This window comes from Schistosoma haematobium, chromosome ZW, assembly GCF_000699445.3.
Source record: "Schistosoma haematobium chromosome ZW, whole genome shotgun sequence".
Taxonomy (NCBI): Eukaryota; Metazoa; Platyhelminthes; class Trematoda; order Strigeidida; family Schistosomatidae; genus Schistosoma; species Schistosoma haematobium.
Window position 1 is genome coordinate 23,979,952 of NC_067195.1, and position 26,439 is coordinate 24,006,390.

The 26,439-nt window shown below is 36.9% G+C and overlaps 2 protein-coding genes across 3 annotated transcripts; one reads left to right on the forward strand and one right to left on the reverse strand.

Annotated features, from left to right (window-relative positions):
* The first annotated feature begins 289 nt into the window (after positions 1-289).
* Positions 290-15,015, forward strand: DNAJB4 (DnaJ sub B member 4). Its single transcript, XM_012942100.2, has 4 exons — positions 290-999; positions 1,036-1,284; positions 3,595-8,377; positions 11,537-15,015. The coding sequence occupies exons 1-3, from the start codon at positions 841-843 to the stop codon at positions 4,192-4,194; spliced, it is 1,008 nt and encodes a 335-aa protein (XP_012797554.1). The 5' UTR covers positions 290-840; the 3' UTR covers positions 4,195-8,377; positions 11,537-15,015.
* MS3_00003073 (uncharacterized protein) lies at positions 7,758-25,297 on the reverse strand. 2 transcript variants are annotated; one of them, XM_012942099.3, is made up of 9 exons: positions 25,164-25,297; positions 24,673-24,798; positions 23,929-24,051; positions 22,501-22,621; positions 17,407-17,694; positions 16,558-16,655; positions 15,026-15,379; positions 9,584-9,923; positions 7,758-8,168 (listed from the first exon to the last, which is right to left on the reverse strand). In XM_012942099.3, exons 2-9 carry the CDS (start codon positions 24,765-24,767, stop codon positions 7,959-7,961), a joined length of 1,629 nt encoding a protein of 542 aa, XP_012797553.1. In that variant the 5' UTR covers positions 24,768-24,798; positions 25,164-25,297; the 3' UTR covers positions 7,758-7,958. The 2 variants fall into 2 exon arrangements, with proteins under 2 accessions (XP_012797553.1, XP_051070774.1); XM_051210755.1 differs by lacking the exon at positions 7,758-8,168 and having other exon boundaries at positions 9,584-9,764; positions 9,814-9,923; positions 16,558-22,621; positions 24,673-25,297.
* Between the last annotated feature and the right edge of the window lie 1,142 nt (positions 25,298-26,439).

Below are 26,439 nucleotides of genomic sequence, written 5' to 3' on the forward strand. Positions count from 1 at the left end.
TTCAGTCTTGAGATGATAATTCGGAACAACACTGGCTAAAAGTAGGAGAAAAACGACCGAGTCGCTAACACCAGCTAATTTTCCCATAGAAATGCAAAGTTAGGAAATTTTCCACTGGAGCATTAAGCGTTTGAAGATGTCACTGATATTCAAGGATTGAAAACACTTGTCTCCAAAACGCCCTTATAACCGAAGGATTCCAAACTCAATCAAACAAAGTGGCAGAAATGAAGGAGCTTGAAAATATATTTGGTAGGTAGTCATTGTGGCGATCAGTGTTTGATCTGACGAGACTTGTTGTTGCGAGGGATGAATGGAACTGCGTAACCAATGTCAATCTGGTACGTATACATGGCCAGGTACCCTCAGCGACATTGCATCTAGTAAAACTGGTGAGGTCATCACCGATGTCAACGACTTACAGAACTATTTATTTTTGCGGTTTACTTACCGCTCAAATTAGCTGCGCCTGATGATATTTTAAATAAGGGAATATTTGTATTCCTTCATGTAAGGATGTAGTTTAATACCACTGTTCTACAAAGACGAAATGAGCCAAAAATGTTTCCTGAACAAAAGTTGTCATTAGTTTTGCTCCAAATAAACGGAGTATACGATAGGATTTGTTGGGCGTCAATCATAACTATGCAAGTAAATAAACTTCTGAGTAGACAGAGATTAAAAGAGATTAGTGGACTTCATTGAAAGCTCATCGATATTTATGGATAAGTGACTCAAAGGAAATAAATTAATCTGTCATTCAGTGTTCGGAGGTCGAATTGTTTATACTTACTTTTACGTAGGTCACTGGGAATTTAGAAACTTCGCTAATCATCAACGATGGGGAAGGACTATTACAAGATTCTTGGTATATCTAAAGGTGCAAATGACGATGAAATAAAGAAAGCTTATAGAAAGCAAGCGCTTAAATATCATCCGGATAAGAACAAGTCTCCAAACGCAGAGGAGAAGTTCAAAGAGATTGCGGAAGCGTACGACGTAAGTGTTTTTTTCCCAATGAGTTTCTCGTATTAGGTTTTATCCGATCCTAAGAAGAAGGAAATATATGACAAATATGGTGAGGAGGGACTTAAGGGTGGACCCACTTCGAGCGAAGGTGGACAAGGCTACACTTATACTTTCCATGGTGACCCACGAGAAACATTTAGGATGTTCTTCGGCACGGATGACCCTTTCTCGGGGTTTTTCACATCAGGAGGTAGGCGTAGTACCGTAGGAGAGCCTATGAACGTCGATGATTTCTTTGGTAGCACACCTTTTGGAGTAAGTTGCACTTACATTCAGCTACATATTGTCGTTTATTTTCGTTAGTTTATATTGTATAAACTTATGTTGAGTCCATGATTTTTATAACCTTTCATTTCTCAGATTGATAATGAAACAAGCATCTCAGGGTTACAGATAGAAATACATACTTTTCAGGCCAGTTCGAGCTTTTGTCTACGAAAAGTAGACACCCTTTAAGTAACTTTAGACTGTGCTCGCTGTCCATTAACGAAGTTACAAGACTAGATTTTGTTGCCATAATCCGTAGTATAATATTTAAGTTAGGGAATAATTAACAGTCTGCATTGTTCACTGGACAGCTAAGTAAAGTTGGGAAAACTGAACGATCCATCCAGTCACATTGGATTTAATTTTGTTCTATTATTTGAGTTTCAATTTGTTTGTTTCAAAGCGTTCATACATAAGGCTTGCGGTTTTTTATGAACCATCGAGGTGTTTAATCTATATGCTACCAATGTAGGATATTTAGCACGATAAGGAATTGTTTGTATAATCATTGACATTGTGATTTGTCAGGATTTGCCCTAGTTTTGTGTTGAATGATTGCATTTAAAGATCTGTTGATTATGCACAAGTGACTAAAGAATCCACAAGATTATCTGGCATATAAAAATAAGACCTGGAATCTATGAAATTTCTAACCAATGCTAATCACATTGACGGTATACTTTTTGGTAAGCGTTTTTATCGTTATGGTCGATGATTTGAAGCTCATATGTTATTACTTATGCGACCAACAACCTCATTACAATCAAAACATGCTTTGGGACAAAATAAGCTCAAAAGTGTTATAATGGACGCTCTCTTCGTATGCACTATTCGAAACGATCGATCTGAGATTTATCTTTGGACATACTGTCCAAAGTAGTGATAGTGACTTGTCACGTTTGTTATAAACTAACGATAAGTAATCTCTAGTGGTTTAGTGGGTGACTACTAAGCTTTGTTCCTTGTTTTCAAGCCGACAACAATTCTCTACTAAGGCGTCACCAGCATAATCTGGCGAAAATGTGCGTCGGCCTATGTTGCCTAACCATGTTAGCACAGTAAAATGAGATTACCAGCTTGATTGACAAAAATTATTATTTTATTCATTTATTTGAACACATAGATGGTGGTACAAGGAGGCACCAGATACATATGCTCCACATAAATCTCATTTGATTTGTGTGAGGGCTGTGATACTGCCCGGATGCATAAACTAACGCAGGTTGATTGACAAAAGTCAAAACGTTGTAGCAATAATAATGACAACTAAATATTCAGAATGGGGTTTTAAAATATGGAGTGCAAACGTATGTTTTAAGGCATATTAGACTTTCAAATCGACTGGAAGACAAAGACTAAATGTATCTAAGACACCACAGATCTTAAATCAGATCACCAAAAGTTTCCAGCCACTGGTCGCGAGTACCACTCGAGCTTCTAAAGTCAGCGAAGTATTCAACACACCTAACTACTTCACTGCCTTTGTTAGTTTGGGCGTTGATGTAGACCAGTCTTAAGGCAACATCGTAAACTTGCTTGCTTTGTTGTTCGAGGTGATCAGATGAATCTGAATTTGACCAGCATTTTTACAAAACAGAACCACCAGGTGTTTATTCCAAGTCGATAAACGAATCTCATCGTAGACCAAGTGAAAGGTTCGGTGAAGAAAGTGTTACTTGCGGGAGCACGTGTATGACAAAACTAAACGAGAATCGAGACAGTCGACATCCCCAACGGATACCACTTGATATTATCAATTCTGATGACAATTCGCCACAAGCTCCGACCATACCAATGGTGTTTGAATAGAGAGTCTTTGGTGCTCCTTTTAGTGCCAAGCATTGTCACCAAACCGCTCGGTCAGCGGAGTTGTGTGGTGTCTTAAGGTCAAGGATTACCGCTAGAGAGAATCCTTAGTGGACTCAAACAGAACTAGATAAAGTGATTGTCATTATTTGGGACAGCATTCTATTTCCAACTTGGATTTTTGCTGAAATACTAGAATGTAGTATGGTGAATTGTGTCATGAAACAATGATGTTGGTTAGATAACCTAAGCTGCGTGTGTATCGAAGTTGAGTGAACTGAGGGAATGTTTGGTGTGGTTGACACGGTGCAGGTAGTTGTTCACCAAATAACCTGACAGTCTCGTACAGTCGCGACCCAGTGGTTGGATCTCAGACCGAAAAACCTTGACTCGTGGAGTGGTAACATCTTTCTCGTATCTATAAGTCCTCATACATTTTTAAGTGACTTGTAAATTCTATTGCTTCATTTTTTACGTACGTCTTTTCATTAGGGTTTCTTTGAAACTAGAAATGTCAGCACGACAGGTGGTCGAAAACCTCAACAGGATCCTCCAATCTATCATGACTTGTCAGTTTCGCTTCAAGACGTTCTTCATGGAACGACTAAGAAAATTCGTATTACGAGAGCTCGTTTGAATCCAGACAGACAAACCACTCGTCAGGAAGAAAAGACGGTTGAAATCGAAGTTAAAAAAGGTTGGAAAGCTGGTACAAAAATCACGTTCCCTCGGGAGGGTGATGAGAGTATTAAAGGCAATGTTCCTGCCGACGTTGTTTTCGTTGTTAAAGATCGAACACACAAACATTTCAAGCGTGAAGGTAGCGATGTACGTTATGTGGCTAAAATTAGCCTAAAACAAGCTCTTTGTGGGGGTACTATCTCAATACCAACAATCGATGAAGGACAAATAAACATCCAACTCACTGAAATTATCAAACCTGGGACAACCAGACGTATTCCACATCAAGGTCTTCCCTTTTTGAAGGAACCTAGTCGCCTTGGCGATATGATAGTTGAATTTCAGGTCGTTTTTCCAGATTACCTATCAAATTCGCAGAAATCTCAGTTAGCATCAATATTACCCAACTAACCATGCAAGTTAATTATTGAAAAGATGTGAACTAAAACTTGATTTTAGAAGCTGTAATTTTTTTCTGCCATAGTATGTATATATCAGTTTTCCTAAAGTTACTAATCCATCTTGCCTTCCCTGTACGTGAAGTAAGATCGAATAAAGACTGGTGGTGAACATTTTTAACTGGAACGTCGGATTTCACAGGCATCCGTGAACCATGTATTCGAAAGTAAATCTACACAATAGTTTCCCGAAGGTTCAGACCGACGTTTTATTGTTTTGTGTTTATATCCCCACAGACTCTCCAGCTACATTGTGACGTTTGCTGGCAGCAATTGGTAGAGATTTATGTCTCTGGTAGCAATAAAATACTTTGGTTTCCCCATGCAAGACCTGTACCACATATAAGGACACCAATTGTCTGTATACTTGCAGTGCCATCATTTGTTTACTAGAGAAACAACTTACACCATATGCGACGGTTTCCAAGCGTAATAAATAGCCATTTTCTCAACTCTTCAGGCAAATCGCTTTTGCTCTTACGTTTTTTGGTCTTTTACCCCGAGTGGCTAGTCAGTTATCTAAACGCAGGGTCTAATGACCTACACTGCTCAGTTTGCGTTGTATAAACCATTAACATACTGCTGCTATCTATGATTCAACTCGAATTCTGAATCCCAGATTTTGAGATGGATCTCACTCATATAGCAGGATCACTCTTGTTACAACTAGACCGGTCAAAATAAACAAGAAAGCATCGAAATTCTACATGGCATCAAAAGTTGTGCTGGCTTTATGATCAGTAAACAGTATAGAAAACAGTCGGATAGTAACTGTAAATGATAAAAACTGTACGGAAGAGTAGTCTATAATCTGTCAGCTATATTTATGCTCAAGATCTTATTAGTCCTTATGTACGCGATTCACTAATAACGAGGTATTTAGACATACTCAACTGGTAAGGTGAATCACTTTTGTTCTGTGAAGATCGGGTACACAATAAGCTGGCTAACGATAATCACGAGATTATTGCAAAATGATAACGAATGAAAAAGTGTTACTAATTCCACGATCACAAGTGTTAGGTAGCTTGTAAGTCATATTTGTTTGGTTCCTAATTGACAAGAATCACTGACCGAACAACCGATAGGATATGTAAGATTTCGTCGAGATTAACAAAAGCAGAATTTCAGGTTGAATCACACTGTAAAGAGATGTGTTTAGTAGTTGTAGATTGCAACACAATAAGTCGGTTACATTTTCAGCTACAAAATGCTGGGAAGGCGTTTTTAGATTATCTACATTTATTTGTTCGGTCAGTTACCTGTAGAAGTATTTTTAACTCCTGATCAAAATTATCTTAACGGTAACAAATTCGTTTATCTGACCACAACCATCTATTGTGACTGAAATACTGGGTTCTTAGAGCTGTAATAATTTCGAAACAACATTTCCCAAATATAAGTACGGAATTTAGCCGGCATTAACGTTACACGATTGTAGTATTATACGGTAACCCAGTTTAACTAATTAATGGCCACTTCTTTAATAGAGAAAACAGAGCGTGATACTGAGAACTTCCTCGTTGATTCAGTAAAATTGAGTATATTTGTGCCATTTGTTTTTCTAAAACGATTTATTTCGATATGAACTGATCGAACAAGTTGAAAGCCTACTTTTAATACTGTGACAAGCTCTGCAAGGCCATTATTAAATTTGGCTTTTTAACAAATAACACGCACCTCGATTATTGGTTTTATTCGAATGTACCGTTATGGAGATTTCGAACACTTGAGCGTAGGTATTTATGGCAAGTTGTACGTTTTCGGAACCAAAATTAGTTCCATTTAATCCTAAAATACTTTCCCTCTTGAATTAGTGTCCTCCATCGTGACACCAACTGTGATAAATAGTAGCTGTTATTGTAGTGAACCTAATGTACGCACCAGCAATCTCTAGATCTGTTCAAATATGCTTTACCAGTCACGAATGGGATATTATTTGAGTATGAAATAAAACCACGAAGATATTGCTTAGTAATCAGAATAAAGCGCACAATAACGTACAACGCAATTATCAAGGACAACAATATTTCATAACAATCAGAAGCCGTCTGTAGACTAAATATCTTGATTCTAGGATCTGAATCTATAGACCAAGATAGTATAAAATACGCAGAAAATGCGATTCCTGAGACCATAACTTCAAATAAAATTAGTGACTCACTGAAATTTAAGAATTTAGTGAAGGTTTTTATGGTTAGTAGATACAAGTTAGGGGACTCTAAACCAAGAGGTACCAACTATATATGTACGCAACAATCTCGTTTACGTCACTTTAGTCCGAACATACGGCTAAGAAAAGATCCTTCAACAAAATCCCTCATCTATAAAATTGAGAATAGTACAACCTAATATTTGATTTTCTATTCACTCAAAAAATACTGGATGGAGTATGAAAGTAATAAAAAAAGAACAGTAACTCCTGGAATATCATAGAAAACAAAACAGCTAAGTTAGTCACTAAGAAATTCAACCGATAGGGAAGCTAAGGTTTCTGCTAAATATTTGGAATAAATGGTTGATTTTAGGAAAACCAACAAAATGGTTTGTTTTGCTTACTCACTATTTCGTTTCGATCAAAATATCGTACCTATGTGGTCGAGAAATATACCAGTTAACTTAATAAATTTAGCTGTAGACATTTAAGAAGTCGACATCGATCATGGGCGATTTAATGCTAACACTGTTTCCACTACATTCGAATGTCATCGGTTTGAATACACATAAAGTAAGAGTGACTTGTCGAGCAGTACCAAAGAACGACTGTCCAGTGTTCGATGCTTTCCAAAAGTCTAGGGACTTATATCCTTTGCGAAAATAATCTTCGAAATAATTAGGACTCCGTAAAATCGTTCAATTCTATCACTGTAGTATTAATATCGTCTGATTTCAAGCATGAATAAATACTAGGGTGATAGCCGCAACGCAATATTAGTATTCTGCTAGGTACGTTGTTACTGAGCACTAACGATGCACCAGTAAAATGACGGTTTTAGTTTGCCAAATGTAAATTAGATTTTGTAACTCTGACAAATTTGAAATCACCATTTTAACAGTAAACTATAACCGCAAATTTACGGATAATTGAATGAGGATACTGGATATGAGAGAGCACTATATAAGAAAACGACCTTAACCCTTCAAAAGTAGAAAGCGCTGACTTGTAGAACTAGAATGCAATTTTTAATTGGTAGACGATAACGGCTGTAAAACCAGTGCTAAGGCGAACTGGGGAGGCGTTTTGTGTCATTTTACGGGAACTTGGAACAAATTTCTTGTGGTTAGGTTGATATCTTTTGAATATTGAGTCAAATGCTACTACTGGTGATTAAAACCAACTTCGCGATGACTTATACCCGTTGGTTACATTAAATGAACATTTGTTTGATTGGTCAAATTACTTGTCATTTTGCATAACATCAATTTTTCTAGGCATTTTTGTGCATATACACCATAAATCGGTAGTATCTTGAGTTTATCACTATCCCAAACACTCACTGTTTATAGTAATAAAGGTTGTTTTTAAAAACTTTGAATAAATTCAAGATCAATACATACGATAAACTAACCAATGCATGTTTTAATTTAAGGAATGAAAGATGAATTCGACAACAAAAATCAAATGACTTTCAAACGTAAGTTGTTAAGGTACATTGAAGAACGTGAACATGAAAGAGAAAAAAGTTGTCGTCTTGATTTTACGTATTTACATTCTTATTATTCATATTTACAAAAAATACTCATGGTATCGGTAAATATAGTTTTAGATAAAAAATCCAATTCAAAAAGTGGTAGATCATCTAATAAAGTAGTGGAAGGTTGACATTTATCAAAATATGGGATCAGTTTAGAATGAGCAGTTATCGATTGTTGCAAAGTTGCAACTCTGTGAACAGTACAAAGTACAGGATTAGCAATCACTTGATCCTAACGAAAGTATACGCAAAGATAAGACGAAAGAACAAAATATTTTTTAGTTATATTTTTTTGCACTCCTGGTTTTACAGGGCTTTTTGTTTATGCTATACAATTATTACAATAAATGGTGGCAGAACGAAAAAACTGGATAAGATGTAGGGAAATACACATGTCAATGTTATGGTCAGTCGATTTATAGCATCGATGATATACAATAGGTAAGCCATTTATTTGCCAAAGTCTATGCCCTCATTTATGCTAAATGATTATGTATATACATAAATACACACTAGCGGTGTTGCTTATTCAAACTAACATTTCCGACCAAACGCTTAAATCGGTTTCCTAAGCTCTCCTTATAAACCCCAGGTTAAATATAAGCAACGTGAACACGAGAGAAACGGCGTGCAGTGTGAAAAAAGTTTTACTTCAAGGTTAACTTGTTTATATAGAAAATTGAGGGTATTTCAGATGGCCCTGAGCTTCCGGAACTACATTGAACATAGTAGCAGAATAGGTAATCATCCGATAAGAAGTGTGACACGTGAATTTCCACTTTAGATTATTCTGAGAAACTCCTACCCAGCGTTGATGGGATAAAAAATTTTCCAGAGTTTTCAGGGCCCTTCTGGACATTTTGGAGAAACGCTTTGGTTCTCAAACACAAACATACGGAAATCGAAGCTTCTTGAGCAGTTTTTTCCTATTTAATTATTTTTGTTGCTCGGACATCAAGAATCAGATTGTACATTGATAGTTGAGTGTGTAGTAAATTTTCTATCCTGACTTAGAGGTCTCATCTATAACATGACATTGGCTTGTTATGTATGTAGTGTCCCTACTCGATTTGAAAAACACATTTGTTCAGATATCAAATTGGAAGGTTGGGCTCGCAGAATTATCCCATAGATATTTTATCCCCTAGAAATAACCCTTCGGTGATTTTCACTGTTTGTCAATTTTTTTATCACAGAATCAAGTTGATATCTGCTACAGGGATTTCCAATTCAATATTTTGACATTTTAAAATAGACAAAGAAACCCAAATTAGGGTCCGTAAAACTACATAATTATTTTCTGTCCCTTGAAGTCCAAGTGTTTATTTTTGCACATATCGTCTATAATGAGGGCTAACAAAAAATTCAACTGTACGTACATGGGGTAAAGTACAAGGATTTAATCTGGGTTGTAGGTAATTTTACTAGCTGAATTATTTTGTACGTAACACTCATATGTATGGACGATGCGTTTGATGTATCATAAACTGCAGTCATTCAACTTAAACAGATTAATGGAAATGTTAAACTATGAACATGAACAGAATTTATAATATTAATTAATCATGTGAATTAACATGTGCATTTATTCCTGCTAACTACTTAAATAGTAAACAGTAATTAGAAGATGAAAAGTTTCCAACTTACCAAAGACATACCAAATGGTCTTGATAAAAGGTATACTATTTGTAGTACTAAAAGAAATGGATTTTTGATAGACCAGTGATAAAGATTCATTAAAAACTGTTTGCTGCAATACACACTAAATGGATCACATCCAGTACAAGTAAATATTGTAGGTATAGTGGATGAAGTTGTGCTTGTTTCACTAAAGCGACGAAGAAGATGGTGATATTCACGAATAAATAATAACATACATAATTTGGAATTCGCATATTGTCTCATACTGTCATGCAATAATGTTGGGGTTGTCTGAAACATCTTTGTTATATTCAGTTTCTTAATACAGTGTTGTAAATTACTCTCTCTAAAAAATAAATTCATTTGAATAAAATATTAAACGTCAAATGATAGAGTTCAGACTGGCAAACAAGGTTATGGATACTAAGACATAATTAAATGTGCAATGGCTGATAAACATTGTATCTGGACGTTTAGACGCCGACTCCCTAGTCCCTAGAAGTCTCTTAATCTTGATACCAAAATAGAAATCGGGAAGCATAGGAGAACCTGCACTCCGAACGCGAAATTATGTACAAGGGTAGGTATTTTTTGGGATTATGGGTGACCTTGATGCTTTGGAAAATCGAAAGAATGGTAATAGTCAGTCAGTCAAACCCAACATACAACCTCGTATACAGGTACATCGGTCGGCGTTGCCATAAACCATTAGTACTGTAGTATGAAGCTGTTAGGGCAAATCACAGAGTAGTAGAGGTAGTAACAGTATTAGTAGTAATAGAAAACATTATGCACCGGAGATACGACCCGAAATAAAATACAAATAATTGAAATATAGAATTATGGTGAATTTATAAACTCAGGATCTAAAGAAAGAATGCAAACGATTTTGAGCCATAGAATATACGGGATGTGATTAGCAGCGGAATCCAGGACGCTTATCCTGTCTGATTTGGGACTCGTCAGTTAAGTGTACGTGCAACCCATATTTGATGTTCACTCCGAAACTTGAATCTAGTACCGCTTGCTTCAAACGCCATTGCGTTATCCACTAAGCTACCGAGTCCAGACAGTCACTTATGCAACGGATATAATATCAAACCTGGGATCCGGGTACACCAAACTGATGAGTCCCAAATAGGGCAAAACAAGCGTCCTGGATTCCACCGCTATTCACATTCCATCTATTCTTTAATAACGTGCGTCGTAATGGCTATATCAAGGCAATCCGCATAGGATGACTAAAAATGATCGAATTCCAGTCACAAATATCAACAACGGAATAAGACGAACCATTGCAAATAGAATTAATTTTTGAGTCATATTATTTAGAGTACCTAGTCACTAGTAGCAATGATCACGTAGACCCCAAGCAGGTAGTTAACACTTGCCAACACGGTTCATCACATTTGTCGCTGACCTAATAGACCAGTACTGTTTTGATATGGCCGCCCCTAGCTTTCTTGCAACCTATTCCTACACCAGACAACATACCTATCAAGGTAGGAGGTGGTTGGGCATATATAACACAAGTCCTAACCACCTCAGCTGGTGAAGATTCACTACAAAACCAATCGATTTCCCGTATTTACCTAGTACTGCATACCTAACCTTGCCAATCTTCACTCAGTGGTCCCAAAGTACACGACAGGTGCTCTTAAGACACATAATCAGATACTAGCGAGATCTTTCGAAGCGCACCTTCTAGCACTACTCAAGTTCAATCAATAGATAATATACAGAACACCTCGTGAACTCTATTCACGTTACCCAACCAGATACACTTTTCAAAGTCAGTCATAATCAAAAGAAGTGTCTCGAAGGGAATACAAACTAAAAACGTTCATACTTCTCCAGTTTAAAGTTAAACACCACTTTTGCTTTCATTGTACCGTGAATCACAACCTTATTTTTATTTTCTGTGCTCAATAATCAATTGCTATTACTTCTCTTTTTCAGATTAATTGATCAAATTTTATTACGGAAATCAATTGCTTTTTGTTAATGTTCGTCACAAGAACAACAAGCCTTCATCTAAAAACTATTTTCATTTTACTATTCCTTCATTATCCATTAACTTCATCATATAATCTCCTTTTCGATATTTAGGAACAATTTATGACCTAATGTCATCCTATGTTCTAATTATTTTTAAATTTAAACACAAACATTGGTACAAGGAAGCACCAAAAAGATATGCACCACATAAATCATTCGATTTGTATAAAGGCTGAAATACTTCCCGGGTGCCCAAACCGAAACAAATGGTTGTCTTAGGGGAACACACACATGGAGAATTAGTGCATATTTTCTATCAGATAAGTATTAGACACTTGAATCATTGTTTTCTTATATTCTCATGCTTTTACGTTTTTGTTGGGTTCATAATCCACTGTACTGTGTTGTGCCTTCCTTAGGTTACTGTGAGTTTACTACAGAATTATTAATTAGATCTATTTCACTTATGGTGTAGCCCTGCGTACATTGTATTTTCCTTTTTATGCTGCTATGCATTCAAGCAACTAGTATGTATAGTCGCACGAATTTTGAGTTACAAACTAAACTGTACAACAAGTTTATCTGTCTGTCGTACTTTCGTTCCATTCTGTTTATCGGACAGAAGAGCGGGGGAAGCTGCACCCTGGAACAATAGGAGTTAAGTACTGATCTCGGTAGTTATCTTACTGTCATTGAGTTATTGTTCAAAAGAAGGTTACTGAGTCATTAGTCAATGAAAGGTCATCCGACCTATACAACCGATCTAGCTTAAATAATAATACAACTAATTTCATGATAGAAGGCCCGATCATACGAGCCCGGTTACGACACATGTGTCTGGTCACTTAGTTAAGCCTAAGAAACTAATTATCACAACATGTAGGCCAGTTCTCAGAAGTATTATAAGCGTGCAAATTAAATTATATTAGTTCATAAAATAAATATATTTACGTACAGTAGTTTCTAATAGAAACTCCAATTATTTATTTAGAACATATAAATACTGATGCAAATGCGCACCATAATAAGTATATGCTACACAAATAAGGAAATGAAATTTTAAAGAAATAGAAGAGGAAGGAGGCTGAGTATAATCAAAAATAAAAAGTGGACCGTAGTAGTATGACATGGAAAACAGTTCAGACAAAAAAACAACTAGAAAGAATTCATTTAAGTAAGGTAGTTTTTCTTACTTTTATAAAGAATGTAAAAGGAATCCAAAGCAGAATCGCCACCATTGATTCGCATTCTGAATTATATCTGATAACGTTTAAAACCGGAGTTGCACTATCTCTAGGACCACAACGGAGGAGATGTGTTAAAATGAAAGGTGCCAGTCTTGTACAACTTTCATATCACAGTTCCATGTCATGATCTAACCATCTAACCTCTTTTCTCACCTGGAAATAATTGCACGAAGTGGGAACTGTTGGGATGACGATCCTAAAAAATCTACAAGTAACCATGGCCAGTGTTTCAAGTTGGTGACAGTGACTGAATTAGTCACTGCTGAATCTTAACATCACTAACATAGTGTTGCCAGTGGATGCAAGTGATCCTTCAAGACAATAATGATCGAATAGAGACCAGGTTTCACACAACTGGAGCAAAATCGCTGTTACTAAAGCGTTGAAAACCCAACATTTTACAGCCAAACTGACACCACAATGGAACCAAACATGACCCACATTGGCACGGACCGTCCTGGCTATCACTAAATGCAATGCCAGCAATATTGTTTTTTGGAGAACTCCGTTCACCATCTAAGACATTGCGGTATGTTACTGATCGGTGTTCCATCAACTTTACATATTGTTTCACTCGCACAAGACTACCTGCTGCCAGCGGTTCGTACGAGTTCATGGTGCTTTCAATAGTTACCAGTTCCAGCTGCTGCTTTTAACCCGTCAGCACGATCCACTCACCAAGTTTCTCACAAACTTTGCACAATTTCCTTAAGTAAGAATCTACGTTTATCGTCGAACGCACAGTTAGCCGGAGTAAACCAACGAGCCTGTGTAAACGCAGTGCTTATAAACAAGACGTTTAGAAAAGTCATAAGAAATGTAACCCGCCATTTCCATGGTGTTATGTAAGCGAAGCCAATGCTCATGTATATTTTTTGATGGACTAGCGGCTTGCCTTGATTCTAGGCTCAGTTTGACCTTTGGTTGCAGCAGAGGCCACAGATGATTCGCTTACATCAACCCGTTTAGGATGGGAAGTTCGAGGGCCACAAAAACCTAACTAGGCATAAATCAAAACATAATTAGAGTCTAGATAGTTTTTCCAACAATAAACCACAGTCTTGTGAAAAATAATGTCAGCGGTAGCTGGCCGCGATGTAATCGGTCTTAATCTAGGCTTAAGAAGCAGACGGAGGACGCCAACTAGTAAGTCGGCGACGACTGTACAGAAAGTTGGTGTTGACCAGAAATTTATTAGTCTGCACAAAGCTTTAGAAGACAGTAACTGTTATCTGACGTGAAACCAACGTGTTTCCATTGGCCACTCAAGAGACTTCTATCTGTGCTCAGACGCCCGATCTGTGGATTCAGATACCCTGCTAGTACTACCTTATCTGCAGAACATACTTTCTTGAGACCATTCAACTGGTAGTACAAATTATTCTTGACTGCTTCCTGGATGCAATCAGTCGAGGCGTAGGCGAAAATTGTGGAAAGACATCGTTTTTCACACAAGTTTCTTCTCCTTTTGGTAAAATTTGTTAATCCAACAGTACAAAAGTGAATTTTAGCAGGGATCCGATGGATAAGTTCCGTCATTTTTCTGAAGCTTAATGTAGCGTCAACACCAGCCACACTAAATGGAGATGCCGTAGGGTCCCCGGATAAACGTACGTGAAATAAGCTTTTTGCATAGACAGATGGGAAGTAAATTTGAAGTACTTCGCTAGAGTCCTGAGTACGGGTCTCTAACATAAAGTGAACACCAATCTCAGGGCTTTCCCAAGACATAGCCAAACGTACCAGTTGTCCAATCTGCATCGATGTACGGTTGTTGAAGTTGGACATTTTGAATAGCACACAAGGTTTTAGACTCCATATTAGTTAGCGGCATTAAAAGTTAGACCAGTCGGCCATCTGAATTCTTTAAGACAAGATAGATTTTTCATTACAAACGAGCTGTTGCGTGAGTGAAGAAATAAAGACTATTGCCAATTCGAAGGACCAGACCTAAGAATGCTACCTCAGGTATCATGTAAATAACGTAAGCCACAAATACAAAAAGATTTAACTTTTATTGATGAATGTGGCATTTCGTAATTGTCTTCATGGTTTCTGTTCAGTAACGGACGATCACTGATATATAAATATAAAACTAGGCTACTGTAAACAATTGTTAGCTTATTCTATTGTAACTTTTCACCAATAACTCGAGCGTTATTTGTTATTAAACATCTATAAACTATTTCACAGTGAAGCTTACTTGTGAATCTCTGATGAAACTATCACCACACGCAAAGTTGAGCTGTCAAATGTTTTGTCTGACGAAGTAGTTGAAAGAGAAGGTAAAGAATCAAATCTTGCTTTTAACAATCGTTCCAAAAACAAGGCAGGAGCTAAATAATTGCATTGCATTGATACTTCAAATCCGTCAGAAGTTAAATACGGAAAACGTTTAGAAGAACACTCACATGAATAAGCAGGAATCCATGCAGGAATTATCTTTTTCCCAAACCAATTGAATACTTGTATTTCATAGTTTGTTACAAACTTAAAAATAGATTGAAACCAGGATGAAACTTTAGACGGAATCATTTCACGCAAACAAGACACTATCCTACAATCAAAGTAAATACAAAATGAAGTAGGAATTAGGCAAGTTTATTTTAAAAACCGTGTGATTAAAATGAAAACCACCTAAATAAACCTTCTTCACTAGACATAATAACTAATGATTATTCAAAAAATAAAGGAAACGATAACTACTTACCAGGCTATACAGTTTTTATTTATTTATTTGGACACATAAACACTGGTACAAGGGGCATCAAGTACATATGCGCCACACAGTGAGGCCAGTAGTAGTTATTATGATTTTTATGAGGGCTGTGATACTTCCCAGGTGTCCAAACCGAAACAAATGGTTTTCTTAAGGAAACACACTTGGAGCCTTTGATCTGGAGGTCTAATACAAAAGGCAGCGGGGCAACGTCAGGAGATGCAGTCCCATGGTAGCCGGTGACCAACGATATGTTCATACGCCATTTGTTTCCTCAGGATCACGGAGCCCATATACGCCATCGGTTTGGAATCAGGGTTTTCCAACTCTCCTAGGTGGACTCTCCGTGTCCACCAACCCGGTTAAAGCACCAGACATTCGCTTTTCATCTTCTCAATTTCGTAAACAACACTCCCGTCACGAGGATGCAGTGAGCAGGACTTCCCTGGTAGTGGCTGTATACGTGTGGTTACGTGAAAGTATTTCGAGGAGTAGCGGACTTCCCCCACTCTCGGTCGTACCAGGGCATTTGGGGGCAGGCTATACAGTAAAGTATTTATGAAATTTTTTTGTAATAATAGATTTTATTTGAAATCTCTTCTGCAAAAAGCTTTTAGTATAGCATAGATCAGCGATGAAAATACATTTTTAGCAATTAATTAAGTGTATTACCAAGACTACTGCAATTTAAAGAACTGACTACTAACCCATTATAATATACACCAGTCTCTTCGAACTACAAAAATGAATGCTACTGCTAATCTTTACTGTACAGATTCTGTATTACGTTTAAGTATATTTCAGTCAGTTATTCAGCGATAATATAGAACATGAAAAAACTGCCGAAATGTGCATCAGTGAACTACGAGGAAATGATAGTGTTATAAATGTTTGCTGAAATTATATCGTTAATATGAGCTACGGATACATAGTTTTACATTGAAAATCCTATGGTTCGGAAAACCTAGTATATGGACCACAATAAAACTTAGACTAACAACAACAATAACAGTTACCTTGTAAAAGATTGAAAGAAATTCCATCCAGCGAAAGGAGGAAGCAAATCATCAGTTATGATACACGCATGAACAGGCCAGTTCAATGACTGTAATATCTACAGTTTAAAGAAAAATATCTCACTGAAAAAAGTGAAATATAGTTTAGTCTGAGAGTAATTTTTACCATGAACAAATATTTGCTGTAAAAAATGAACTGCTGTTTTGTCTGAGTGGTGTGCCACCATGAGTCCATATATGTTCGAATTCAACACCATTAGATCTTACGAAGAACATGTGACCCTATGAGTTTTGAATGAATAGTTTTCATGTCGGTTAGTTTGCAACACAATATGAATTACCACTTTAAATTCAATTTAGTTAACCGTATAGCTCATGAATTCTACATAGAACTTCAGGAAATGACTCGTGAATTCAGACAAAAGAACAAACTGGCTTTTTAGTGATCAATGACTTTTATTTCTTTATTAACTGATGTCGATTATTCATAAAAGTTACTTTTAAATTGTAAAAAATCTTCATAAAAACAACTAATAATTTAACTTAACTTCAGAATTTAAAAGATGAATATTATGAGAAAGTATCAAAATATTGATGTAAAGGATATCCAGAAAATCTGTATAGAAATGTTACATCTAAAGGTTTCATTTTAGTGTGTCTGTATTCTATAAACAAGCCACCCCTGTAGCTCGAAGATAGGAAATTTCATTGGTAGCTAGTGTCGTAAATGGTCATAACTACTTCACCATTTTGTTATCTACACAAGTCTATCATCTTAGACCTTCTCTATACGGAATATTTGAAAGACTGAAGATTTTTCATCGAATAAATGACCATTTGACAACTCACACGAACGGATTGTACGATGCTATGTAATTCCAAAGGATTATACGGTATCCAATACAGTTGACCTGATTCTTTATTAACTGACTTCAAAGTTAAGTCTACAGTGATACTGCCTTCATAATATGCCTTTGTTTTGTCAAATACAGCAATAGCATTTTCTGGACATTTAGTACAAGCGCATATAACAGTAGCTCCATACTGGACGAGATGAACTGCGATTGATAAACCAAGACCACAGCCTGAATTTGTTACAACAACGTAAAACCCACGGAGATCTTTATTTAATAAAATCTACAACAACAGAAGAAAATATTCTCAAATTATCATGAAAACAAAACGATTAATATTTTTTAAAAATATTCATACTAAACTCACTGTTATTATATTTGGATAACGAATCCTAAAGTATAAGTTATAGAGTGAGAATTATTATTTTCTCGTACAATTTCACACCAAGTATTACGTCACTGTAGTGTGAATTTATTAACACATGAAACCAATTTGCCAAGTAAAGGTCTATGTACTTGAATTCGAACCAATTTCTGTGCGATTGCTATTGATAGCATCCGGGTATCCACACTGAAGTAGCTACAGCAGGACTAGGACAGACAACAACGTGGTCAAAAGTCGCTTAGTTGAACGCCAAATCACCATTCCATCAATTCTAGATAGTTATCAATAATTTTTAATAATTGCTTTTCACTTCTTCAAAGCGGTATAGACCGAACTATGCGTTTGCAGTCTAGTATCTTGGTTTAGTTTGGTCGACTTGAAATCATATTCATTCTTATATTAATCCAACCAACATTACAATAACTCGTCACTTTTAGTTAGAACTACGTAGTTAACTACAACAATACTGGTTCTTATTTAATATATGTAGGTAGTGTCAAAAATATGGACAAGATCTTTGGTATCTCTCTTCGGTCCTGATACCTCAGGGGGGAAACGTTACTTTTGATCGGTCAGGTCATTCTAAGAAAAAATAAATGAAGAGTCAGTCATTCTACTAGACTATTAATGAGACAGTTTATTTAAAAATTTCGATAGAGTACGGAGACGGAGTTGATGCCCAAAAATTCGATGTTTTCGCGCCGTACATTTTGAACAGTTCTCCCTTGGGTATTGCAACCAAGCTCCTAGGTCGTCAAGACCACCCCTAATTCAGTTTCCTTTTCAAGTACCTCACGAAGAAGTAGCCTTCCACTATGTGGGGGACCGGGAAGTGACAACCCCACTTACACTCAAACATAAATCTAGATCATCTATCATAGAACCAGTCCTCTTCTTTATTAACTAGTATTTCTTTTGTTTGCTTTATCAATCTTTATCTCGGGAAGAGCAAAAGATAAGGTTTACAGAAAGCGTTCTGACTTTCAGGCGCTCGTAGCAGGTTATTTTAACACTCAAGTGATAGGCTAAGTCAAACAACGGCGACCGTATTTCCCAATGAATTTCGAACATGTTATTCCTATAACGTACAAACTTTAAGCACTGAAAAGGACACCATTTAACTTAGCAACCCCTAACATCAATACAAACATGATCATAATTAGACCAAATCGTCACCAGACATTGCCAGAAGCTCGATGGAAGACCGTTACCCCTTCTCGAGCATATGATTCGACTCAGACTATGTTCTACGCATTTTACTGGACACAAAATTCATAACAGGAAGATCCCTTACGTACCAATTCTTAGAGGGATTAATAAAGCAAGTAGTTGAACTTCATCCTGAAGTTTGTCATGATATGTAAACAGCTATAAAAAAGCAGTGATATCCGCCACCAATTCAAATCAAAAGGTTAAGAAAGACCAGTGGGTTTTATTTGCATCTACTGAGTAGATAAATACTCGGAAACCCATCCCTTCAGACCTGAAGAACAATGAAGAGCAACCAAAACTCAAACGTAAACATAAAAGGGTTTACCCAATGACCGTGAGTAGTGGTGGGAAAGTTAAGCAGAAGAGATGTAAACGGCTGTAGTGTCAGGTAATACTAGGCAACTTTCCAGACTTACTAAAGAAACACGTATTGAGAAGTTAAGTGCAAGTGAAACTACCTTTGAAAAAGAGAAGACCACGACTTTCAGTTCAAACGAATGGCGAGGCATTTCAAAAAAGCAATTCAACTATACTACAGCTGCCTACTACTCCAAAACAACCAGAATGAGAGTTTGAGATAAGTCCCTTTATAACTGAATTTGAAAAAGCTACAGCTAATCTAAGACGAGGGGGGAGAAGTGGGACTTTATAGATTAACCCTGTAGATCTTTCTAGGTCGTGGTTAAATTTTAGCGGCTAGATTGATAGAGAAATTAGATACAAGCCTCTATATTCGTTAAAGGCTGCTGCTATGGAATAGCAAACCTGAGAAAACTAGGCCGGCTCCAAACCTGAATGTGAATGTATCGACCATAGACATACTTACCGACGTCCAATCATAGTCATACTACATAAACTTGAAACAGCATTCGATTCCATTAGTCGACAAGTTTTAGGACGACATCTGTTAATGAGAAGTGTACCAACTGGTTAGTGAAGAAATATCTAAATAATACCAACCACACTAAACGTTTCCTCACTCCATTCAACTTCTTCCATATACACTCAGCTGGGGTTATCAAACCAACATCATTGTTTCATGACACAACAAACTTAGTCGAAAATAATGCTGTCCTAAATAATGAAAACCGCTTTATCCAGTCCTGTTTGAGTCCACTAAGAATTTTTAGTGGCCCTTAATCTGACACCAATCGGATCCTGTTATGATCGTATGAATGATTGCAATTGAAATATACATGTCGCCGACCCTCGTATATAATCATAGACTTAAATCGCGTCAGTGAATAAAGCAATTAAATGAGTCAAATACGAGAATGAGGTTTGAATACGGTTATTTCGTACACAATCAGACGAAGCGAAGAGGAGGGAGAGAAATGAAATGGATTGATGCGCGGTGGAGAAGGTGAATGAAGCTAGGATAAGCTATGTTGACATGGCAACTGGCACTACACTTCTCTAGTGGTAATCCTTGACCTTAAGACACCACACAACTCCGCTGACCGAGCGGTTTGGTGACAATGCTTGGCACTAAAAGGAGCACCAAAGACTCTCTATTCAAACACCATTGGTATGGTCGGAGCTTGTGGCGAATTGTTATCAGAATTGATAATATCAAGTGGTATCCGTTGGGGATGTCGACTGTCTCGATTCTCGTTTAGTTTTGTCATACACGTGCTCCCGCAAGTAACACTTTCTTCACCGAACCTTTCACTTGGTCTACGATGAGATTCGTTTATCGACTTGGAATAAACACCTGGTGGTTCTGTTTCGTAAAAATGCTGGTCAAATTCAGATTCATCTGATCACCTCGAACAACAAAGCAAGCAAGTTTACGATGTTGCCTTAAGACTGGTCTACATCAACGCCCAAACTAACAAAGGCAGTGAAGTAGTTAGGTGTGTTGACCACTTCACTTACCTTGGGAGTCTCATCAGCCCAAGAGGGTTGGTATCTGACGAAACCTCAGCACGGATTCAGAAAGCCCATGTTAATATGTGTTACTTGTGACGTAGGTAAAATGCTCCCAGACGCACTGGTACGACCGAGAGTGGGGAAAGTCTGCTACTCCTCGAAATACTTTCACGTAACCACACGTATACAGCCACTACCAGGGAAGTCCTGCTCACTGCGTCCTCGTGACGGGAGTGTTGTTTACGAAATTGAGAAGATGAAAAGCGAATGTCTGGTGCTTTAACCGGGTTGGTGGACACGGAGAGTCCACCTAGGAGAGTTGGAAAACCCTGATTCCAAACCGATGGCGTATATGGGCTCCGTGATCCTGAGGAAACAAATGGCGTATGAACATATCGTTGGTCACCGGCTACCATGGGACTGCATCTCCTGACGTTGCCCCGCTGCCTTTTGTATTAGACCTCCAGATCAAAGGCTCCAAGTGTGTTTCCTTAAGAAAACCATTTGTTTCGGTTTGGACACCTGGGAAGTATCACAGCCCTCATAAAAATCATAATAACTACTACTGGCCTCACTGTGTGGCGCATATGTACTTGATGCCCCTTGTACCAGTGTTTGTGTTCAAATAAATAAAGTACTTGTCTCCAAGTTAAGAAAAGCGTAGATTGAGCAGCATTTCGCTTTGTATTACTATATAGATGTGAAACATTATTTATGAGAGATATGTGTAACATTAAAGATTCCCATTGTGAAAATTAGAACAACACATACAAGCGAACAATTGTTTTCAATTAGATCGTCATCAGGCTTTACTCTAATATACATGAATATTTATACGAAAATTTTAAACCAATCAAGGCAATATGGGTCAATAATCACAATGAAATAGAATAAGTCTTGAATAAGCCTTGATTGGTTTAAAATTTTCGTATAAATATTCATGTATATTAGAGTAAAGCCTGAAGACGATCTAATTGAGATATGTGTAAGCCGTAAGTCTTTGATTATGGCTTTCTTTGAAGCAATGTTCACATACAGTGGAACGACCGAGTAAGTGATGCTGAGGTTTGGCATAGGGTTTTAGGTAATGACAAATCGGTTGACAGCATAGTAACTCTTCATTGACTGACAGGTATTATGTATGAGTGATGATGGACCACTTCAAAATGAGATGTTTGCTGGTATAAGTGTAGGTTAGATGAAAGCTAGGGACCGTCAAACCTAAAACGAGATGTCAGCCTATGATTTCACAGTTGCTCTAAACCATGTTGGTAAATACAGACTACGTGGTTAAAGTTTTCTAGGTGGAATGAATCAGAATCGATCACAGTGGCGCAGATGCATTTACTCTTATTCTTCCCCTACATCTTGAGTTCCAGTATTTCTTCATCCATAGCTCTTCATTCAGCATTCTAGAATAACATTTGTAATGTTTAGTCCTTATAATTATTATTAATACAATTGTTTAGACTCCTTTCTATTCATGATCTTAATCTTGTCTCGTTATGGTATTGTAAAATGGCAACTTGAGCCAACGCAAATTTATGTCATGCTCTACCTTATGACTATGACTGAGTCTACACTCTGAGTTTACATACCTTGTTCACAGAACCAACTTACATCATTTACACTTGAAAATTTGTCAAATTTAAATTGAGTACTTCTAATTGATTTTGTAGAGTGGGTCAAAAGAGCAGCAGCAAGTCGAGGATCGGAATAAGTTGAACAGCCAGTTTCTAAACTTTTTCAAAGAAAAAAAAAAGAGTTGACAAAAAGGATAGTACGTTAATTGTAATGACTTAGTTTGTGAAAAGAAATTCATGCTTAGATTATGTGAGCTTATCGATTATTAGTATATATATATATATATATATATATATATATATATATATATATATATATATATATATATATATGGTTTGAAAAAGATCAAACAAGCCAAAAATGATATGTGTCCATAGGGAGAATTAGACCAGCCAGACATATTTACTGCCTGACTAATTCGACGTAGCCAACAGGTATCTAAACAAGGGAAGTAGAGGATTAGGCTGAGGTCCGCTTTTTCATCTTCATCTCCATAAACAGCAACTAGCTGTCGAACGCCACAAAGTATCTCTGCTCTGGAATCCTGGTCGGTTAAATCACGACCACAGAATCTTCCGTAGCATAGGACATAATCCAATTACCAATCAACAGATATGTTGGAGTGAATTCAGTTTATCAATCAAATGGGAAAAATAATGAACAGACACTAGGTCAAGAATTATGTTAACTGAAAAGACAATCAAAATAAAGGTGGAGACAAGTGTTGAGAAAAGTCTATTTTAACGAAACACGTTGTTAGTCACTTGTGGAGAAATCTCAGTGGCTCGCTTCCATCTGAAGCAGTACTGATTACATTGTCTAGAAAGACGATTAGAACTTCACGACTTAACCACATAGAACAAGAAAGCATAGTAACCCAAAATCATCCTCATGAGCTACAAATCCCCATCTAAAAACAAAAACGACAATGTTTGAAGACTATAATAAATTTATTGCATTTCCTTGCTTTATTCTCGGTGTATTGTCCAATACCTATAGAGATCGGAAAACAATTACTTTCGCTTAGTATCCAAGACTAATGATTATTTAATCAGCTTTATAAAGAACTGCTAGTCAAAAAAATAAGAGCATTGCAATCAGAGATGCCTACATACAAAGAAACTGTCGGCCGATTATTTTGTTTCAGGCGTTAGTATGAGATAAAAACTAATAGAGACAGAACTGGACAAATTTTGAAAACCGAAAGACAGAAAATGGTATATACAATTAACACATTCAACCGAGACCAATAAAGCTCGTTCTTATTCCAGTTCACATCTTTAGAGGTATAAGAAACTAAGGAGCTACCATTTTATATCATACTGGATGCAACTCTTCCCATATATATTAATTAGGTCAACTAGTTTTATAAAACTTAAATCCGAGTTACTAAATAAAGAAAAATTGGTCTGGCTACAAATAAAAGTTGGTTACTCTTCAAAAAACATCTGCAAAGATTCCTACTTTAAATAAATTGTTCTCCCAGATTTGTCGGAGCAGGAAGACCAACCTTTGGGCAACACATGTGGTAATTGCTTAATATGGCCTGAAATTGGATGAGGCCTTTGCGAAAGTCCAGTCAAGCGGCTGCACAAAATAAACAAATTAGATTAAATGTTTACATTGGCTTTTTTTAAATATGATGAAATATGTAAGGTATTGATACTTGGTGTATGGCTTAACTTTCGATAATGAACCTCAGTAAGTAAACCTAACCTCGATTAGTTGTTTCCAATAGTGTATTCTTGTTAACATACTCATTGTAGATAGATTTAAGAGAACCACAGGAAACGACCATTTTACGCTTCATATTTTCGCTTAGTTTTAAAACTTATTTAGCTTACAGACAAGATTCGTAAAAATAATTCAGAGGCCGGTGACCAACTTTCTAACGTAGAGAGGGATACATTTAGTTTGATTGCTGTCCAGTGATAGTTTAGTGACCCTGCAAGTTTTTACATAAATACACTACACGAGAAACAACACTTAGATTTTATAACAAAGTTGAATTTGATTAACTCCGATGGTAAGCATTTTAGCTCTTATCGTAGAATAGTGAATAACCCCTTACATACCAATCATTTATCGTAATAACAGTACTACTATATCATTTTATAAGACACAAATCAATTGCCTTTCGGGAAGTCTTAAGACTTCGAAATAATTATTTCAAAATATTTGGTGAATCCGCCAAGTAAATCAACTTACTTGTAGTACGTAATGAAATTACCCTGACTAGTTTGTTCCCATTCAGCTGGCAGGTTGTCCTCTGAATCAGAATCATCCCATAGATTGACAGACATTCAAAGAGTGTAGACTTTGTTGATACTGTATCTAATAAGGAGGGAAAACGCAAAATTAAGGGGAAATTTAGGGAAAAAGCGCAAAAATGAGGGGAAATTTAGGAGAAAACCCCCAAACTCAGGGGAAATTTTGGAGAAAAACGCAAAATTTCTCCAAAATCGTGAAAAGGTTTGTGGTTTTATTAATAAATGTAAGCCGATTTCCCCAAAATGTAATGAGATTCTGGGGAAATTTAGGGGTTTTGGTTCCATTTCCCTAAAATTGGGACAGTGGGAACTGTTGAACTCGAGATACATGAAGAATGGCCTGAAGGTTTTGTTGGCGAGACTATAAACGAACCAATGAGGTTGATCAAGCCATGGATTCTGTCGCACGATTGAATCATCTATGCTAACCGGGACGGCAAAACTCAGGTTCACTCAAAGTCGCCCTCCGTTTCGTTACGACGACCTTGAATAGGTTAGTCTGTTGCGGCCATTTTAATTGCTGTGGGTTTGTTGGGTGTCCGTTGGGTTGCACGAATATTAAGTGCTCTCATAATTAGGTAGTCTTTTGCCGCAGTAAAATCCCAAAACACTAATTTAGCTTTCTTTGTTTTATGATATGTCAGTTCAGTTAAAAGTGTTGGTTTTGATGAAGTTTTGTTCTCTGAGCTGAATGGTCGTGGAGCTTTCATCGTTCTTCTGAACGACATCATCAGCACAAACTTCAGGTACTTATAATAGACTGTGTTGTCTATAGTTGTATACAAGCAACTTATATAATGTTCAAAAGTGTTTAACGCAGAGTTGCTCCAACTTACATTCTATAAACAAATGCCATCTTCATCACCATCGTCATTAGAAAAGTGAATCAAATGTGGAAGGTCTTAGAGCCCATTTTTCGGGTTCGATTTATGCAGTAAGTACAGAAGGCCTAAGACCTATAATATTCCTTTTCTAGCATGCTTCTGTGATTGTCTAGTCTTCAATTGAATGAGTCAATTGAAGGTGCGGCACTACTTCTCCGGGTAACAGATTCCAAGAATTGATGACTCGGTGTTAAAAGCCTGTATGCCACTGGTATTTAGTTTGTTCTTGGTTTTTCTACTCGCCTGCTGTGTCCTCTCAGATGTCGCGATTTAGTGAGAGGAAAAAGGGAAGATATTTTAGATCCAAAGTTATTTCTTAGTATTCTACACATCAAAATCAGATCACCTCCCAATCTGCGATAGGACAGGGTAAAGAGATCTTATTATGGTAAACATCTGAGTTCTGGAATTGCATGGGTAGCTGACCTCTATATTTTTACCAGGTTATCCAAGTCACATTTTAAACAGGGGCTTGTAGCTCGAACGCAGTTTTCAAGCTTAGTTCTCATTAAGGTTGTGTATACTGTAGTGAACATTGTAGTATCTAACTTGGTGAATGTTCATCTTATAGCTCATATGATTCCAAACCCCGTAGCTGCAACCTCCAGGCAGTGGGCCATGATCTTAAGGTCATGACTCACATCACCCCAATATCCTTTATCATTTCATATTCACTCTCTTACTTTATTGGGTTGAGAATCCAATCCTTAATCCTTGTTCTTTAATTTATGTACGAGAATAGTCTCTTAGGCTGCTTGATTGCAGATTGTGCTAACTGCATTTCATATTTTCTCTGAGCTTTCCGGATATGTGCACCTTTG

Excerpts from the sequence above, each read along its gene's own strand:
- DNAJB4 (XM_012942100.2), top strand. The coding sequence starts at position 841 with ATGGGGAAGGACTATTACAAGATTCTTGGTATATCTAAAGGTGCAAAT. Across the intron at positions 1,000-1,035 it reads AGATTGCGGAAGCGTACGAC|GTTTTATCCGATCCTAAGAA; the intron begins GTAAGTGTTTTT and ends TTCTCGTATTAG. Across the intron at positions 1,285-3,594 it reads TTGGTAGCACACCTTTTGGA|GGTTTCTTTGAAACTAGAAA; the intron begins GTAAGTTGCACT and ends TCTTTTCATTAG.
- MS3_00003073 (XM_012942099.3), bottom strand. The coding sequence starts at position 24,767 with ATGTCTGTCAATCTATGGGATGATTCTGATTCAGAGGACAACCTGCCA. Across the intron at positions 24,052-24,672 it reads AATTTCATTACGTACTACAA|CCGCTTGACTGGACTTTCGC; the intron begins GTAAGTTGATTT and ends TATTTTGTGCAG. Across the intron at positions 15,380-16,557 it reads TTCTTTCAATCTTTTACAAG|GATAGTGTCTTGTTTGCGTG; the intron begins GTAACTGTTATT and ends CTTTGATTGTAG.